The 19,197-nt window shown below is 31.0% G+C and overlaps 1 protein-coding gene across 1 annotated transcript; it reads left to right on the forward strand.

Annotated features, from left to right (window-relative positions):
- The first annotated feature begins 222 nt into the window (after positions 1-222).
- On the forward strand, positions 223-16,929 carry LOC133194865 (uncharacterized). Its single transcript, XM_061330771.1, has 11 exons — positions 223-316; positions 7,871-8,089; positions 10,249-10,380; positions 11,131-11,286; positions 12,344-12,472; positions 12,618-12,758; positions 14,158-14,286; positions 14,427-14,480; positions 15,327-15,444; positions 15,670-15,808; positions 16,454-16,929. The coding sequence occupies exons 2-11, from the start codon at positions 7,981-7,983 to the stop codon at positions 16,769-16,771; spliced, it is 1,425 nt and encodes a 474-aa protein (XP_061186755.1). The 5' UTR covers positions 223-316; positions 7,871-7,980; the 3' UTR covers positions 16,772-16,929.
- Positions 16,930-19,197: the final 2,268 nt, after the last annotated feature.

A 19,197-nucleotide genomic window follows, 5' to 3' on the forward strand; every position in this document is an offset into this window, starting at 1 on the left:
TTTTCCCTGGTAAATGTACAAGACAAAAAAAATGACCTTAATAGTACATTCTTTGCATGAATTAAACTCCTGATATTTACGCATTTAATAACAATGCAGGTTTACTTTTTTCCTGGTTCCCTCAGATAAAATACGCTTCAATTTAATTAAATTCTTTAAAATCCTTATCATACAAGTACATGTAGAATACGTTATGTTTATTAATATGTTGTTAGATTATGCTCTGAGGACGTGCTAGCTCTTCTTCATTATTTACAAGCAGCACCGTGCCAGACAACGAACGGGACGCACATTATTTTACGTGATGCGATTGAAGGTAATTTTCTTTTCTGATAAACTTGATTCGTCGAATTCATATGTAGCCGTTGTTTACTCTTAATATTTTTTTTTTCCAGAAAATTTGTTTCGAGTTGATTTGTCTCCTAGAATTAATGTATAACAGGGGCAAGTTAATGGATGAATTTGACATATAAATATCTTTTTAAACAATAAACTGTCTAGACCGTTTAAAGTATAGCTTATTTGGACCTAAGACTTATCAATTGTCATGATAATTATAATGTCACGAACCCTAAGGTAGTGAAGATTTAATTTATCATAGTATCGGGAGTAGGGTGTGACTACAATTTTATATGGGGTAGATAAGATTAAATATTCTCAAAGCCAACAAGCCGTGATAAGTACATGTAATAATTATATAGCAATCAAGCATTTTTTTGATATTGTAGATTCAAATTAATTCAAATCTGGGACATATTTTACATCAGTAGAAACCAAAATTCACCTCGCCCTTTTTAACTCTGATAAACATGTGATTTCAATTAAAATCATAAGCATTCAGTGAAGGAATATTATATAAGTAAATTTCAAAAATATGTAAACATGACTTAAAAAGTATAGAAGGTTCTTTGTAAAACAGGACTTTTTTTTATATAATAAGAGGTCAAAGATTTACACGAAATATAGAGGAATAAATGTTCTTTAAAAAGCAAGGCTAACCATTTTTCGGAAAGTACAGTTTCAGGTTTGTTCAAACTGTTGTCATTATGATTTAAACTCTTAACCGAATCCAGCGGGACATTATTCATTATTATATGCGATCTTCAGTGGGTTGTTCAAATTCAAGTCTGTTTACATTATGGTCTGTTGTGTTAGAATTCAAAGATTAAAATTTTAGTAATACACATATAAAACAAGCAAAGATCTTTTCATGAAGAATAAGGTCATCTTCGTCATATTGATAATGAAGCATCCCTATTTCGTGATTTCAAGTTTTCTTTAGTCATTATCACTTGAAACAAGAACTGGGCTACAATCAAGGATAAAATGTTTATGTAATGATTATATATATATATATATATATATATATATATATATATATATATATATATATATATATATATATATATATATATATATATATATATATATATATATATATATATATATATATATATATATATTAGGGATGGCAATCGATTACAGAATTGCTAATCGGTTAACCGCAAGACGTTCCGACCGATTAATCGGTTAATCGTATCAAAATGCACGTTTTTTGACAATTGTTTTTCAAAGTTTTTCTGTCCACATACACAAATAGACCCAAATAAGACGATAGAAATTAAAACATTCCATTAGTTTTGATTTTGGATCAGAAAAATACGGATACATATTTTTTATTTTGATTTCAGTAGACAAGAAAAAATTGAGAAAACCAGGAAAAAAGCCTAAGAAATGTTGATAATTTTCCAGAGCAGAAGTCAAAAAGTTCTTTCTGCATTTTCACTATGATAATAAAAACTACATGTGAACGCTATAGCCCTTAAGTTACAATGTTCGTTTAATAATTATATTTAAATTGGATTGAAAACTGAAAACGACAAACACACCAATTCACAGTGTTCAATGATTCAATTCTTATCATTAAAGAATAATAGGGAGGTCAACATTACCGCTACATTGCCAAAAAATTCAACTCATTACCGCTACATTTTCTCAAATTTTTGGGCAATCATTACCGCTACATTTTATCAAAGGGACTAATGCCGAAAACAACTCATTACCGCTACATGCCGAATCGGCCAGCAATGGCACAGAATATGAGTTTCATTCAATTTGATTCACTAACCATGTAGTGAAGTACAATCGAGGTTTGTAACAAATCGAGGCAATGCAGGATTAGTTATCAATGGATATAAATTTCGTTTAAACAAGATCCTCCCGGGACGAAAGGAGAATAACAACACAACGCAAAAAAAAGAACTGAAAACAAAATGTGACATTCATCTGACGCTAAATCGACTACAGACTTATATATAGTACTCATTTTGATTCGAATGTACTTCACTAAATGGTCCTACTTCATAAACTGACCAATTACACAACGGTTTCAATCTGAAGATTCATAATTACATGTACGTTCAAATTAGATCCTTTAAATCCTAAATGATCATCCTTTGTGCAGAGGTTTCTTTTTATAATTTTTTTTAAAAGTGTGTTCAATTTAAAAAATATTTTTTTCCGATTAATCAATTACAGATTTTCTAATCGATTGCCATCGTTCCGACCGAGTAATCGGTTAACCGGTTACAAATTGCCATCCCTAATATATATATATATATATATATATATATATATATATATATATATATATATATATATATATATATATATATATATATATATATATATATATATATATATATATATATATATATATATAGGTACAAATTTAAAAAAAAATGAAACACGAAAACGTTTAGTAAAGCTTTAGCGCTTTCATTTTCAATCTTCAGAAGCTTTACAATAGGTAACATAGCAACATAACGTCATAACGTCATAATAAGCGGAACACAAATTCTATAGTGACGTCATAGTTTAACAATGCGGGAAATTTGTAGAATGAAAACAATATGTACAATTGTGATTACGATTACGATAAATTGTTAAGTTTAGGTTTGAAAACATGTATAAAATGTTTTTCTTTTTCGCGTCTCTGGATGTCACTTTCATTTCAAAGTTTGTAAAAAGGAAATATATTAAACTGTTTATTTCCACAGCGATCCAAATGCTCACTTAGAGGGATTTGTCGATATTCCGGTGAGTTAATATGTTGTCTGTGGACAAAAGAGAACGCAAATTTAGTGGAGATAGAAGAAACAAATGTAACACAGGAATCTATACAAAGTGATCCTAAAGTGTTCAATCTTTCCGACAGGATATTAACTAAAGCAGAGATAAAATTATTATCTAAAGGCTTGAAATATACTCCCACTCCACGTATGAATAACCAAGAACTCAAAACGGACGTAAAAGAATATACAAGACGACTGCGACTAAAGGAATTTTTCAACGAGGATCCGGAGGACGACGAAGCAACACCAAATAATCAACGTGAAGAACCAGAGGATCTCGTTAGAAATAAATCCCACTTTATCCCAAAACGAGGTAGAAACCGAACTCTAGATGCGGTATGTGATACTCTAGATAATATAAAGCTACCCAATGTTACTAAGTATGTTAAATCTAACCTCACCAAAGAGGAGGGAAAAGCTTTAAATGACCTATATAATGACGAAAGCATAGTTATCAAAGAGACCGACAAAGGAGGCGGGGTAGTCATCATGAATAAAGCATTTTATGAACGTAAAATTTTGAATATGCTGCAGGATCCCGTCTACTATAGAACTATTAATGCAAATCAGGAGAAAAAAACGTTAGCAAAGATAAAACAACTTGTCAGTGGGCCATCTTCCGGGAATATGACTGCTAAAGAGAAAGACTATCTAACAAACTTCGATACCAGTGAGAGTCAATTTTATGGATTACCAAAAGTACATAAATCATTGGAAATCAAAAACGCAATATATGCTCAAAAAGGAGAATACATTTGCTGTCCTAATCCAGAAGATCTCTCTTTTCGACCCATCATAGGGGGACCTAATTGTTCAACACAAAGACTTAGTCACTTGTTAGATATTTTATTAAAACCTTATTATGAAAAAGTTCCCAGCTTTATTAGAGATGATTTAGATTTTATTAATCACCTACCAGACCATATTCAAAGTAACACGAAGCTTGTGGCATTCGACGTCGTTAGTTTATACACAAATATACCAGTGGATTTGGGTATAAAAGCTGTTAAATATTGGATTGACAGATATCCAGATTTACTACAAGATCGTTTTGAGAAAGAATTTATATTGGAAGGATTAAGAATAATACTTCTAAACAATACCTTCGCCTTTGGAAAAGATCATTTTATACAAACAAAAGGAACAACGATGGGGACAAAAGTGGCTCCCACATATGCCACTTTAACCTTGGGATATCTCGAACAGAAACTACATCACCAACTAGCCACTCTATGGGGAGAGGAAGATGCTGAATCTATAATATCAAAATGGAAAAGATTTCTGGATGATTGTTTTATTCTATGGAATGACAATGTTGACAGATTATCCGTTTTCCACCAGTTGTTAAACGGCTTGGATTCTAATATCAGATTTACAATGGAAAGCAGTGATACCAAATTACCTTTTCTTGACGTCCTAGTCATCAAAGAAGATACAAAACTTTCTACGGATATCTATTACAAATCAACTGACACCCACCAGTACCTACATTTTGCTTCCTGTCACCCTCACCATACAAAAACAGCAATCCCTTACAATCTTGCTAGACGTTTATGTGCTATCGTTAGCGATGGTAACACTAGAGATATCCGACTAAAAGAGCTCAAGTCGTACCTTATAAAACAGGGATATCCTGAAACCCTCATAGATAACGGTATATTGAAAGCCAAAGGATATACACGATCTGAATTACTGTCTACAAAGAGCAAGGAAAATAAAACGGAAATTATTCCATTTGTGCATACTCACAACCCACGGAATCATAACTTGACCTCTATAATTCACCAACTGAACAACATTCTTAAAGATGACCTATAACAAAATCGAATATATAAAGATGTAAAATTTATCAACAGCAGACGACAACCTAGGAATCTTAGAAGAATCCTGTGTTCTTCCCATTTTAAAAATACCTGCGCAGTCGCCAAGTGTGAGGACGCACGTTGCGGGACATGCCAACATATCATAGAAGGATCAACTTATAATTTTAACGGAAGACAATTTACAGTCAACGCAAATATGTCTTGTGACACTAAAAATGTAACATATGTAATTACATGTCCTGGATGCCACCAGTATTACATCTGGGAAACAAGCAACCCGCTCCGCGCCCGTGTGCGTGTCCACAGACAACATATTAACTCACCGGAATATCGACAAATCCCTCTAAGTGAGCATTTGGATCGCTGTGGAAATAAACAGTTTACTATATTTCCTTTTTACAAACTTTGAAATGAAAGTGACATCCAGAGACGCGAAAAAGAAAAAACATTTTATACATGTTTTCAAACCTAAACTTAACAATTTATCGTAATCGTAATCACAATTGTATATATTGTTTTCATTCTACAAATTTCCCGCATTGTTAAACTATGACGTCACTATAGAATTTGTGTTCCGCTTATTATGACGTTATGACGTTATGTTGCTATGTTACCTATTGTAAAGCTTCTGAAGATTGAAAATGAAAGCGCTAAAGCTTTACTAAACGTTTTCGTGTTTCATTTTTTTAAATTTGTACCTATAATTTTCCGAGCACTGTGTTTTATATATAATTTCAATATATATATATATATATATATATATATATATATATATATATATATATATATATATATATATATATATATATATATATATAGTGCCGACCAGACACAACCTAACACCAGAGCGAACCCAAAGCGCACCCCGGGTTCGCTTTCTGGGTTCGCTTGGGGTCCGCAACGGGTCTGCTTTCAGAAATTTTGAGTTCGCCTTGGGTGCGCTTCGGGGTCTGCTAGAGTGAACCCGGTGTTTGCTTTCTGTGTTCGCTTTACGCACTCATGCGTGAGGCGGACCCCGCTTTAATCTTACCGCGAGTAAACCCCGCCCCTTGTATATTCCAAATACAGTAATGAAATCGATCATTATTGTTTTTGTGGCGATATATACATGTGCTTGTACAGTGGCTGCAACGTTATTGTTGACAACATACACAAACGATCACGTTACACGAACGATTCCGTACGATTAAATCTGTTACACGAATTATCCTTCACGCACACGATTCTTCACGTTATACGATCATTCACGATTATTAAAGCAAACGCACGATTTTTTTTTTTACCCAAAATAGTTAAAAATATTTAGGAGTGGATATTTTGTAAAACGAAATAAGGCTTAATTAATAGATATTTTAGATTAAAAATAATTATTGGTGCAATTCATCGACTTTGGAAAACTGAACAAAAATATTTAAAAATGGATATTTTTGAAACTACATGTAAATAAGACTTAATAGTTATTTTAGATTACAAATAATTATTCATGTAATTCTCAGACTCTGGAAAATTGTATTTTTTTTTAACTTTCTGATACGTAAAAATGTAATTTATGATCGAATTTTGCATGTTCTATCACATGAGATAGGTTGGCCGTGAGTTTTGATTCAATTGGATTTTATGATATGCAGTAAGGGGGTATAAGATTTAAAAAAAAATGACCTAAAAATAAATTAAAACTATATCCATCTTTCCATTTATGAATTTCAAAAATCAGCAATTGTTTTTACATTCATTTATTTGCAGAAATTATATATATATATATATATATATATATATATATATATATATATATATATATATATATATATATATATATATATATATATATATATAGATAGATAGATAGATAGATAGATAGATAGATAGATAGATAGATATAATAATAATAATAAGTATCAGGGACAAAAAATAACCCCGACAATCATGTCGTGTACATTTGCCGACTAAACATTTATGTAATATTGGGATTTTTTTTAAATATACATTTTTGATGTATTGATATAAAAATATCATGATCACAACTAGCAGTTAACATAATAAACATCAGAGAAAAAAATCATTATACATCTTAAATACGCTTTATCACAAAAAGTTACGTTATTTTAAAAGAATCCAATACTGTACGACTTCTTTTTTGCGTATTTACTACCGATAATTAGTTCATTCTGTTAATCCTGATTGACAGCTCTGTTACGCAAAACCGAACGCGCGTTGGCTTTCTGGGTTCGCTACTGAATTTGGGGTTTGCTTTTGGCGTTAGCTCTGGGTCCGCTGTGGGTTCGCTCGGGGTCAGCTATAGCAAACCCCAAGCGAACCCAGAAGGCGAACCCGGGATGCGCTCTTGGTACGCTTTCTGTTAAGATGTGTCTGGTCGGTGGTGTATATATATAATTTAAAATCCCTCCTCTGAATAGGGGGACGACCAGGATTACTCAGGTGAGTGCTGTGGCCCAGTGTCCTCTTGGTACTAACTATATATGACTTACTTTTCACGTACAAATGGATGTGTGAATGAAAGCTCTCTTGAACACAGACAGATGAAAGTAATGTTTCGAAGAGGGATTTGATTCTTGATCTATCATCTATATACGTAAAGCTGTATATAACGACATTGTATTTCCATGTAATTAAATATGTTCTCATATAAAATTTCTACATGTAGGTAATTGATGATATATATCAAGATGATACTTAAAGAATAACTATTTAGCAATATCCAAAAGATAGTTTACTTTCAAAATATCTTTCACTATAAAATATTGAGCATGTGCTTCAAAGTAAAATTCAAATTTACACATGCGTAAGCATACTGCAAAATATACACTTTTCAAATCTGGCAGCCTTTAATTTGCAGAATATTTTGGTACATGTATTCATTATGGTTAATTAATTTTCAAATTTCATCATTTAAAGATTCGGATAAATGCCTTATATCTTGTGAAGTAATCTCCAAGGAAACAGTCGAAGTTTTGCAACCTTCGTGTGTTGAGCAAAAGCAGTGTTCTAAGGCAGTTGAATTCATAATGGATGATAATCAGATTAACATCTTTAAAGAGTTCACGTTTTGTTGCACGGATTCCAGAATCCTCAGCCAAATTACGGTTCGAGGAATGTGTAATTACACACTTTATGGTAAGTACACGCAGTTTTTAAAGAAGAAAAACTGTATAACTTGCTGATATTTGAAATAAAAAAGATACATGTTGCCCCTGATGGAAACATTTTTAAGCAGTGATTTAACGCTATGTTTTATTTCAGTGCTTGTTACACACAACGTTGAATGTCAGCATAACATATGCTTATATAGTGCAGTTTCCTATGTATTTTTGGACATATGTTTAATATATTGCTTTTAAATCTCATGATACGATTAAAACGAAACACCCTGTATTTGAATTTAAAAAATGTCATTTTTTCAGTTATTTAAAATGTAAAGGACCTATGGTCGCCTACATGGCACTGGAGTTGGGTGTTTCGTACTAGAGTCATGCAAGTAAGGAGATTTGATCCTTACGTCGCAGGTTCGAACCAAATGCGGGTCATGCAAACCAACTCTCTAATGAGACCATACAAACCAAGCTCCAGTGTCTCAGTAGATTCTGGCATGATCATTGCTCAATAATCATAAAAGCAAGTTTATATCTGTACATGTAGCCTTCCACCTATGACTGACTGCGTCCCAATATGGATGGAACGAAAACAACCAAAGTATGAATAATTATGTAAAAGACATTTTTAAAAAATGCAATCATATCAAAGCTCTTCGACACAAGTGAAAGTTATAGGTGATTAGGAATTCTATTTCCATAAGTAGGACTTGATTTAGCATGCATTGTTCGAACAAAATATTGTAAAGAGGGGATAAATGCCATGTGGATCATAAACAGCTTGCAGTTTATCATACAAGTATATCTTCTCGCAGCTATGTTGAGGCTGTCCGAAGGCTTAAAATGCAGTAAAATATATACATTTTATTTTGAGTTAGATTTTAATTTTCATTTGTAATCTATGTATGAATCTGCAGTCAACTTATGATGAGAAACTAATCAGGTAATATAATAATGCATTTGTGTGATGTCACATGACTTTGTTGATCACGTGACGGACACTTATAAATTCCTACATGTTGCACAAAAATCGTGTCGGCACAAGTGCAATACAGCATTATTGAGAAAAAGTTGTCATATAAGTCAATTCATCGTGATCTTTGGTACAAATAAAGTGCTGGGGGCAAGTCTGAATTTTACTTCTTGAGAAAATATTTCACGAGAATTTCAACTTACCCACATACAAGGGGGGGGGGGGGGTCATTTTCCACTCTTTATCACAATATATACAAAAACGTATAAATTACATACAATCCCCCAGCAAAATTCAGTTAGAGGACATACTACTCTAGTAGATTCACACAGAATATCTTCAATTTATGCTTATTGATCACTTGTCCTAGTCAAATATATACCCGATTTATAAATTCTAACTCTGTCCACGGATGTGAAAGGGGAAGCGTTTCACAATTTTTGTTATTATGTTTGAATATATGCATATTGGAAAAGTTAAAGGAATAACGATATTAAATTGCAAATATTCAGCATCATAACAGCACACTTAAGCTTAAAGAACAATCCATACACTTGAATCAAACAACAACGCTAAAAAATCTTTACATGTCATGTGAAAGGAATGTAAAAGTTATGACACTTTTCCCGTCATTTCAGCTCAAGTACGCAGTGACTTGACGTCATATGCTGTTATATCTGTCATATCTAGGTAGTTCAGAGAAGTTACTACAGTTGGAAAAGTTTGATATTTTACGGACAGCCTTATCCTAGCCGCGCTGTAGTTATATGAATATAAGCTGAATGCTGAGGCAAGATATTGTGCACGTACAAACATTGATTTTCTTCAACTGCAAAAAATCTACTTAGATATATATGATGACCTTGCAAGGTCAATTTCTAAAAATAATATGTTGGCTGGTCAATGTATTAATCCAGGTTATAAATTATTGTTTTGTTCAAATTCTCGATTTTCGTTTATTTTAATTTTCTACACTAACAATTTTTCTTGTCAATATTTTAAACATAATGTATACTATTTATTTTATGGAGAACACATACATGTAATATGCGTCTTGGGTATAAAGACAATGTTCTTATACAACTGTGAAAGCACGAATATGTAACTGTATATAACTTATGTAGTGCACATTTGATTATATATTACCTTTTATTGTCTTTTTCATAGTAATTTGAAAAAAAAATCATGAATAAATATTTTATATGTTATAGACATGGAAAATTTGCAGCTAGGGGAGAGATGTATATCAGATATGCAGTGTAGTTATTCAAATACGAGGTGCCTCATGAGTCGCTGCTCATGTATGTCTGGATATATAGAATATAAAGAAAGATGCATCACCGGTATGTTGATAATTTGTTAAGACTTTGGAAAACACATTAGACAGAGGACTACCGGTATATGATTCATGTTCATTGTGTGTGTCTGTGTTTCCTTTCGAGGTTCAAAAAATTTGCAAAGCATTAAAGGTGTCCAACATATATATAAGAAAAATACCAATGCATTTATTTTATGAGATATACCTGTATGAGACAAAATAATCATCTTAAGTAGCAATAAAATCGCTAGTTATTTTTTTTCACTCTTGAACAGAAAATCTCTGAAGTTTTTTTTTTTTTATTTCAGACCATGCAAAATATGCAAAATATATTTTCGGAGATATAGTTCGTAAATTATAGTCGAAAGGTAAACGTGTGTCTTAATTGTGTAAAAATCTTTATGTCACCTCTTAGAGAGAATGCATGGATAATATTAATTCATTTTTTTTAAATCTCTACCGTCATTCTTAATATATGGCGTCATAGCTGATGAGATATTGAATGCTTTGAAGTCTTCAAATATCCCACTGCATTAGAACATAATAATAATAATTATATATATATATATATATATATATATATATATATATATATATATATATATATATATATATATATATATATATATATATATATATATATATATATATTTCTCCATCAAAGTTTGATTTTGGCGGGGGGGGGGGGGGGAGGAGCAAATATTGGTCATTACCGAATATAGTCGTTTGCTTTAACAACAATGCTATGTCAATGTTTTGGGGAAATATATTGTAGATGAAACCCTTGAGCAATTGATGATAAAAAGGAATTTTCTCAAATATGGCCAGGAATGCGAAGAAAATTTTCAGTGCTCTTTCTATGGAGGAGTTTGTTCAAGAACCTGTTCCTGTGTTTCTGGCTATGTGTATGGCGGAGGCAAATGTATAGAAGGTTAGTTGCACAACCAATGTATAGAAGAGTCTTTTCAAAGTCATCATATTAAAATCAATATCTATTCAATGTAAATATACTGTCCATAATATCTTTGTCCATGAATTATTGGGACGATGCTCATATCATGAACATGAAAACGACATATCAATTCTTCAGAATAGTACAAATGTAGATATTGCGTGACTCTTTTGCAGGATAATCATTGAAGGGTTAGGGCACTGGGTATGTGATTGTAAATCCCATCCCCAGCCCGCCCTGAATTTGTCTTGATTGTATAAATTGTAAGTAAAAAATTCTTTTCGACGTCCAGGCACTTCTAAGGCCGCATGGCCGAACGTGATATATATGTTAAACGTACATGAACTTACAACTGGACGATAGAGTTTCATACATGTAATACATAGAAGGCAATTCTAGCTTACTTACATAAAAAATACTTCATTACTTCATCTGTAACTTGTACACTATGTATAGTGCGTAAATAAAAACCAAAATTTCACTTTTTTGATTGACTGAAAAAAGATATAATTTTTTTTGATCTGAGTAAGCTTAAAATTTAAGGTATCTGATATGACCTGTTTTTATATAAATGCTTTTGATCATATTAAAAAAGACATCAGATTATGGGGGACTTAAAAAACGGTAGGCAACAGTTCCGATTTTAAAAATGCAATATTGATAAGATATAACTATAAATAGTGATAATATGGCGTCATTGGTGTTTCATTATTCTTTCATAAGAATAATTTTCTAACATGTTTTCTAAAAAGAGTACATATTATAATGTTATATGATTATTTAAAAACATGAAAAGCTTTTGAATAAGAATTTACTAACCATGTGTTATTCTATCGTCATATTCAGGACAATGTCGAACTTGGTATTCTGACTCTCCTCTGTCATGATCTTGAGGCTAGTAGATGTATAAATAATCTTTTTTTGGTTCAGAAATTTACTTTTGAATCGATACTGCCTTTAAGTAGATACAATCAATGATTTTTTTTACCTATATAACATCTTCATACTAGTAATAGTTAGATTATCAATTCTTTAGTGAAACTACTAGGAGACTACTGTGACTCCGATGATCAATGTTATGAGACTGCCTATCCAATGGTTTGTCTGAGGAATCGCTGTTCTTGTACTAATGAATTCCTGGAGTTCGAGAAAAAGTGTATTAGAGGTAGAAATTTTATTTTTTAAATTTTATTTCATTTAAATATTTTGCATTATAATTTATTTACGGGGGAAATTTTTATTATTTCATACTGTTTTATATACATATCAATCTGTTATACATCATATAGAATCGATGTTGTATCCATTAGTAGATGACGTAATCCTGCAAATAGATGATAAATGTAACTCGGAAATCCAGTGCGAAAGAACGGAAAAATCGCTTACCTGCTTAAACAGCAAATGTACATGTAAGGAAGACTACACTCGGCTTCAAAATGTGTGTTTAAAAGGTAATATGGATGTAAACTCAACGTTGTTTGTTTAGATCACTTATTATTTATCACTAACTATAGCTAGCGCTTTGTCGCAAAATCAATCAATTTTAGAAAAAAATAAAAATAATGCATGAAACATGTTCGTATTCCAAGGATAACCCGTGAAAGCCAAGGGCTTATTTCCAATGTGCTCCTTATAATTACACACGTATTGTTGTATGTATATATACCAAGTTTTCATATGAATATTGATGTAATCAACTGACAACAAAATGTAAGACTAATTAAGCATGACTTGACTATCATACTGGGCAATTCCTCTATCTAAAAATATTCTTGACATATCTTTTAAAAGCAAAGTATTTTAAACAGTTTTATTTTCTCCCTCTAGTTACGTATTATGACTTTAAACATTAACTATTAACCTAAACGAAAACAAGCACGGTTATAAGTTATCGGGTATTGAATTAGTCTTTTTATATTGACTTTGGAGACATGCTATTTGTTTTAGAAAATACACATGCAACCTTGAATGAAGTTGAGTACACGCCACCTTTCTGCATACATGTACCATATCCTATATAGCTAATTCTACCAATAAAAGCAAAGAAAATGACAATGTTACATTTTTCCAACACATGTTATAAAGTTAATAGAGGATATTCAACGTTTTGTTGTTTGATATTGAATTTATTTAATGAATGGGACTGGATTTTTCTTTTTTATATTTTCACGAGTCTAAGCACGAGTGAAAATATTAAAAAAAAAATCCTGTCTCATGAGTGAAATAATTTCCTTATTCAACTACAAACATTGAATTGTCTGTATATTACATTTTCTGTGATTCTCCCTTTGCCTCTGTCTTTTCTTAACACAGTATCATAGGCTGAAACGTCATAGTTGAGTGGTTGAGAGGTCATACTTTAGCAGTTATGAGGTTGAAAACATTGTAACATAGATTTTAGCAACATATTTTGGAAGAAATTGGCAGTTTAAGTCTGTATCAAGACGGATTAGCTTCCGTTATCTTATGAGAGGCTAGAAATTATTTTTTACTTACTTTGACATTCTTTTACACTGTGGCAGAATATCACTTTGGTATCCTTTCAAATTGTGACAGAATATCACTTTTATTCATGAAATAAAGCAAAGCATTTCACTGTTGAAAATGTAATAAACAGAATTTATTCATAAAACTTAATTTTTTTTCTAGATCTTGTCAATAAATATTGGAAATATTTTGAAACAATTACATTATTCTGAATCTGAGATGCACTTCTTCCAGTAATAAACAAAAGCTTATTATAAAAACCAAATCGACCTTATATTACAAAGTCTTAGTGTTAAAACTCTTATTATAAACTTAGATATGGTTTTCTGTATATTCTTTGAAACTTTTACTCTACATGAATAGCTGGTTTGAAGCTTCAAATGCCATGTAGAATATCTTGGCAATGTACGGGAACCAGCAACGCAACTGTCTGTTATGGAGGGAAATGTGTTTGTGACTTTGGATTCGTCCCAGTGGAAAAAAATTGTAAAAGTGAGTGGCTAAAATGAATAAATGCTTGAGTAATTTGATTTTACGTAAAAACAATATAGATAGACTAATCTCAAGGGCGCTGTCAACGTTTTATTTCTATATTTCAAATTGCAAAAAAGTGTTTTCTATTTTGCTTTGAGGAATTGATAAAGAACCAGAGGAATCGGAATCTATGGCCAATAAGGCAGACAGAGGTACCTCATTTTTAATATTTTACAAATTAAAGAATTAATTCACTGCATGCTTTTTTCTGTTTTTCCCCTCAAATAAGAAAAGTTCAACACTATATCTAGGAATCGCTACATTGTGTTACAGATTCAATTAATCGAAAAGTCTAATAACAGTATTTCCTCTGAAACTTTTAAAGAATAAGGCATATTGAGTATGTTTTCTTATATGTCTTTGTATCCTTTTATAGTCAAATAATTGCCTTTGAATATACATTAACGTTTATATGTACATTATTTTACATTCAGCATGGAATTTTTATCTTACTTCATTACACATTATAATTAAAACGGAAACTTTCATAGACGTAAAACAGGAATTTCTAAGGACGATTCTCATTCCTTTTACGAAGCGTAGAGATAACGAGAAAGAATAAGCAATCACGACAAGTGAGCTTACTCAAAATGTCAAAAATTGGTTGTCAAATACATACATACGTTTTCAATATTACAGTCGCTGAACCATGATGTGTCACAACCGCTAAGCTGTCATTGGAAAACTGAATGAAATGATTTTTTTTTTTTTAAATCGGTTTTCTTGTTACAAATATGTTTTTTTTTTTTCGAACGTAAGACAGAATTGTAATAATTCTTTCATTCGTGCTTCGAAAATCAAAAAAAAAAAAAAAAAAAAAAAAAAAAAAAAACATATTCCTCATATATATATATATATATATATATATATATATATATATATATATATATATATATATATATATATATATATATATATATATATATATATATATATATATATATATATATACATGTTAAATAAATTGTTGACATTATATTTTTTTTTTTTTTTTTTAGATAATAATGTAACTGCCTCAGCAGTAGGAGCAGGTGTCTCTGGCTTAATCATTGGTGCTCTGATAGGTTTACTCATCATGTTTCTTATTCTAAGGAAACGATCAAGTCCAAATGAAAGGTATGTCTATTATAACATTTTCTTTCATTTATTTTTATGCATCCCAAAAATTAATCTTTGCTTACCAGTCAAGTAATATCTTAGCAAAAATAGATTAATTAAAAAAAAAAATTAAAACTTATATGACTTGATAATTATTCAGACCTATATGTAAGTCATTTTTGAGATATTTACATGTATGCAGCAAGTAAATACATATCCTTTTTTTCCTTACATCTTTTTAAGGAATAAAAGTCCGAGATCAGGAGATGGCCAAAAAGTTTATGAAACAAGACTGCAGTCTGGATCTGCTTCAAAGCGTGAAACTTATGATCATTTAAACAATGTGAAGAAAGAAAATACAAAATTCAACAACACAAATAAAGTACACAATTTTATATTAATTTTTTTTCTCCAATGTTTGCTGTTTTTTTTTAATAAAATTAAAATTACCTTTTTACAAGTGCATTAAATGAAATAAAAAAAATATATAAATAAAGAACAACAAAATAATACTTTTAATTATTATATGAATTATAACAGAAATTTTAAAAATAGGAATATCTACATTTCAAGGATACGGGGGGGGGGGGGGGGGGGCTAGTTAAAAACGTTTGCAGCATTGTTGTTATATTAAAATAAATAAAAATAGATTAACAAAAAAATCAATAGTGAAGACTTTTTTGTTTAGCAGTCAATCATGGACAAGTAAACAGGCTCCGGCCACATCATTTGCATACCGTTAACCCAAAGCGTACCGCGCAAGAAACAAAACGAACCGTACAAGAACCGAAATGCACTGTTCACAAAGCGGAACGAACCGTGCACAAAGCGAAATGAACCGTTTATATATGTGAATATATATGTGTGGTTTTTTAAACTTGTTTTATTTCTTTATTTGATTATATTTTATCCTTCTTTAATAACTTTACATGTTTTCCTCAAAGAAAAAACCAAAAATAATTCAGGTAATATAAAACACGGAGTATATTTACACCTTAAGTATTTTTTCTTTGTTTTGGTTTACTAGGGAGGTAGTATGTATTGCGTTATTGAACCAAGGACTGATCCAAAAGATGACACAGCAAATAAACCATCAGAAGATGTAGGTGTATACAATCATCTGTTTGAAAAGAACGACGAGGGTGAAAGTGAAAATTATGACAATCCTGAAACTGTCCGAGCTGTACAACAGGAAGTGAAGCTTTCGAGGGATCACTCAGAAAATGAAATATTTTTGTCAAATGCTATTAGAATTTCAAACCACAAAGATCAGGATGAAAGTAAGGAGAATAACGATGAAGATAACTACTTTGTGCTCGAAAAAGAGTGTAACAAGGTGATCTGAATACACTGTCAATATTAATCTCGTATTGATATACTATTGTAACAGGTATAAACCATTTCGTTGTAAAAACATTGTAGAACACGATATTTTTCTTTTATCAGAATTGATATCTTTTCCCTGCATGGGAAAAAAAGTTAACTTAAAACAGTATCTGATATAAATGCTATATATTGTAAGTTCAATTGATGTACATTTTGTCTGTAATTGCAATCATTATTACATTATTAATATATTAATAACAATTTTAATGAAAAATTGAAACATTTAAGTTAGTCTTATTCGATATTTTGCATGTTCTACTTTAAATTGTGCATAATGTATTGTTTATTAAGAAAAGGGAATTGTGATATCGAAACATTAAAAAAAAAGGTTTGTTGTCCTGAGAGAAACGCTTGAAATAAAATACATGTATCGTTCTCACTGTCTTTAATACTGCACAACATGTTATGCTTGTCTTTTCTATTACTTTTATTGTATTTTATCTTTTATTTTTAAAGTTACTTCTACTTTTAGACATGATTTAAAATAATTAGAGTAATGACACATGCATGAAACATAAGGATGTAATAGAAAACTGCATGGCTATACATTTGGTGTATTTGCCACTTTTGTTCCCTGTAGTTATTTGAAATAAAACGGTTTATTGTTATTTCTCATCTAAACCCAATAAGGACGTTAAACTAGTTATTGACACCAAAACATCTTATTTATTTATATATGATTATGTAGACAACATATACTGAAATGAACTTGAAAAAAGCCGATGTTTTGGAAGCCCCTCATTTTAAGTTACAAGTGTCATTCATCTGACTTTTTGCTATATACATTTGTCATTTGACATTGGACTTCGGAACATCTTCGCTCCTTTTTTATAACTCATTTAATTTGACTTTGCATATTATGTTAAACATTCTTTAGTACATCAATTTTATCTTCTCGTTTTAATCTCTATTTTATAGCAATTCCAAAATGGAATTGTCATGAGTAACTTACATTTCTGTAAGATTAAGAAAAATGACGTGATGCATGTATGAGATAAAACGGGTTTGATAAATCAACTGAAAATATTGATACCATTTCTTACCACTAGACTAAATGAAATAGCTGATCTTTTAATTGAGAAAGGGAACTTTTATTCTTTTCTTCTAAAACATTTCACATTAAAATATGTTGTAGATGTCTAGTCTAAAAATATATGCATGTATTTAAAAAAATGCGTGACTGACACGTTGCAAAACTGAAAAAAAAAATGGGAGAAAAGAAGCAGGGTAAAGATGAATATAAATAAATGTTTTATAATTTTCATATAGCTTAAAATAAAATTAAAAATGAACTCGCGTACAAGTTACTACTATTAAGATAATAAATGTTTATTCATTTACATGTCATTGAAGCCCGCGTGGCGCAGTGGTTAGAGCGTCTGCTCTAGAGTCGCGGAGTGAGGAGTTGATCCTTACGTCGCGGGTTCGAATCCCACTGTGGGACGTGGAGACCGGTCCTTCGGATGAGACCGTATAAACCGAGGACCCGTATCGCAGTAGGTGCTGGCACGAAAAAGATCCCTCACTGCTCAATGGCCATAAGTGCCGAGTATAGGACAAAATTTGCAGCTCTCCACCGGCAAGTGGTGGCGTCTCCATATGAGAGAAAAATTCTCGAGAGGGACGTTAAACAACATACAAACAAACAAACAAAGAACATGTCATTGAAAATAATTTGCTGAAATGAAAAACGGATTTAGATGTCATTTAGAGTATGATAATTATTAATAATATTATTATTTTAGTTTTGTAATAGGAGATAAGTTATTGAAAGCCATCGGAATAATATGTTGTTTTTTTTCTGAAATAATCTTTTCTGATCTCTAGAAATATATTGCACAATGACAACAGGAACAGAAAGTTTTAGAGATCACTCAGGAAATCATTTTATTCCGATGTTAGTAAAATTTCAAACCACAAAGAAAGGAGAATAAAAATGGTATATAGATAACTTCTTTGTCCTCGACAAAGGAATGTAAACAAGCAGATATCAATAGTTATTAATCGCATTCTTATATACTTTCATAAATGTTATAAATCATTTCGTTGTAAAGATATTGTAAAATCGAGATTTCTTTCTTTTATGAAAGTAATGTGAAAAAATATATCAATGTTGGAGTGATTTGATATATTGTTGAAATAATTTTATATCTGACAATATCTTTAAAAAATGCAATCGTGCCACTGAAAGAAACATTTGAATAATTTACATGTTTTTATCGTTTTTCTCCTTAGCCTATTTATTTGCGTTTTGAATTTGTTTTCTCTAACAAAAAATACTATAGTGAACTATAGTTTACTAAAATTAACTATAGTTAACTATAGTAAATCAAAGTGCCAAAGTTATCACTATAGCAAATCAAAGTTTTCAAAGTGATCACTATA

This window comes from Saccostrea echinata, unplaced genomic scaffold (genome assembly GCF_033153115.1).
Source record: "Saccostrea echinata isolate AGI-Se365-2 ecotype Australia unplaced genomic scaffold, CSIRO_AGI_Sech_v1 ptg000029l, whole genome shotgun sequence".
In the NCBI taxonomy this organism is placed as follows: Eukaryota; Metazoa; Mollusca; class Bivalvia; order Ostreida; family Ostreidae; genus Saccostrea; species Saccostrea echinata.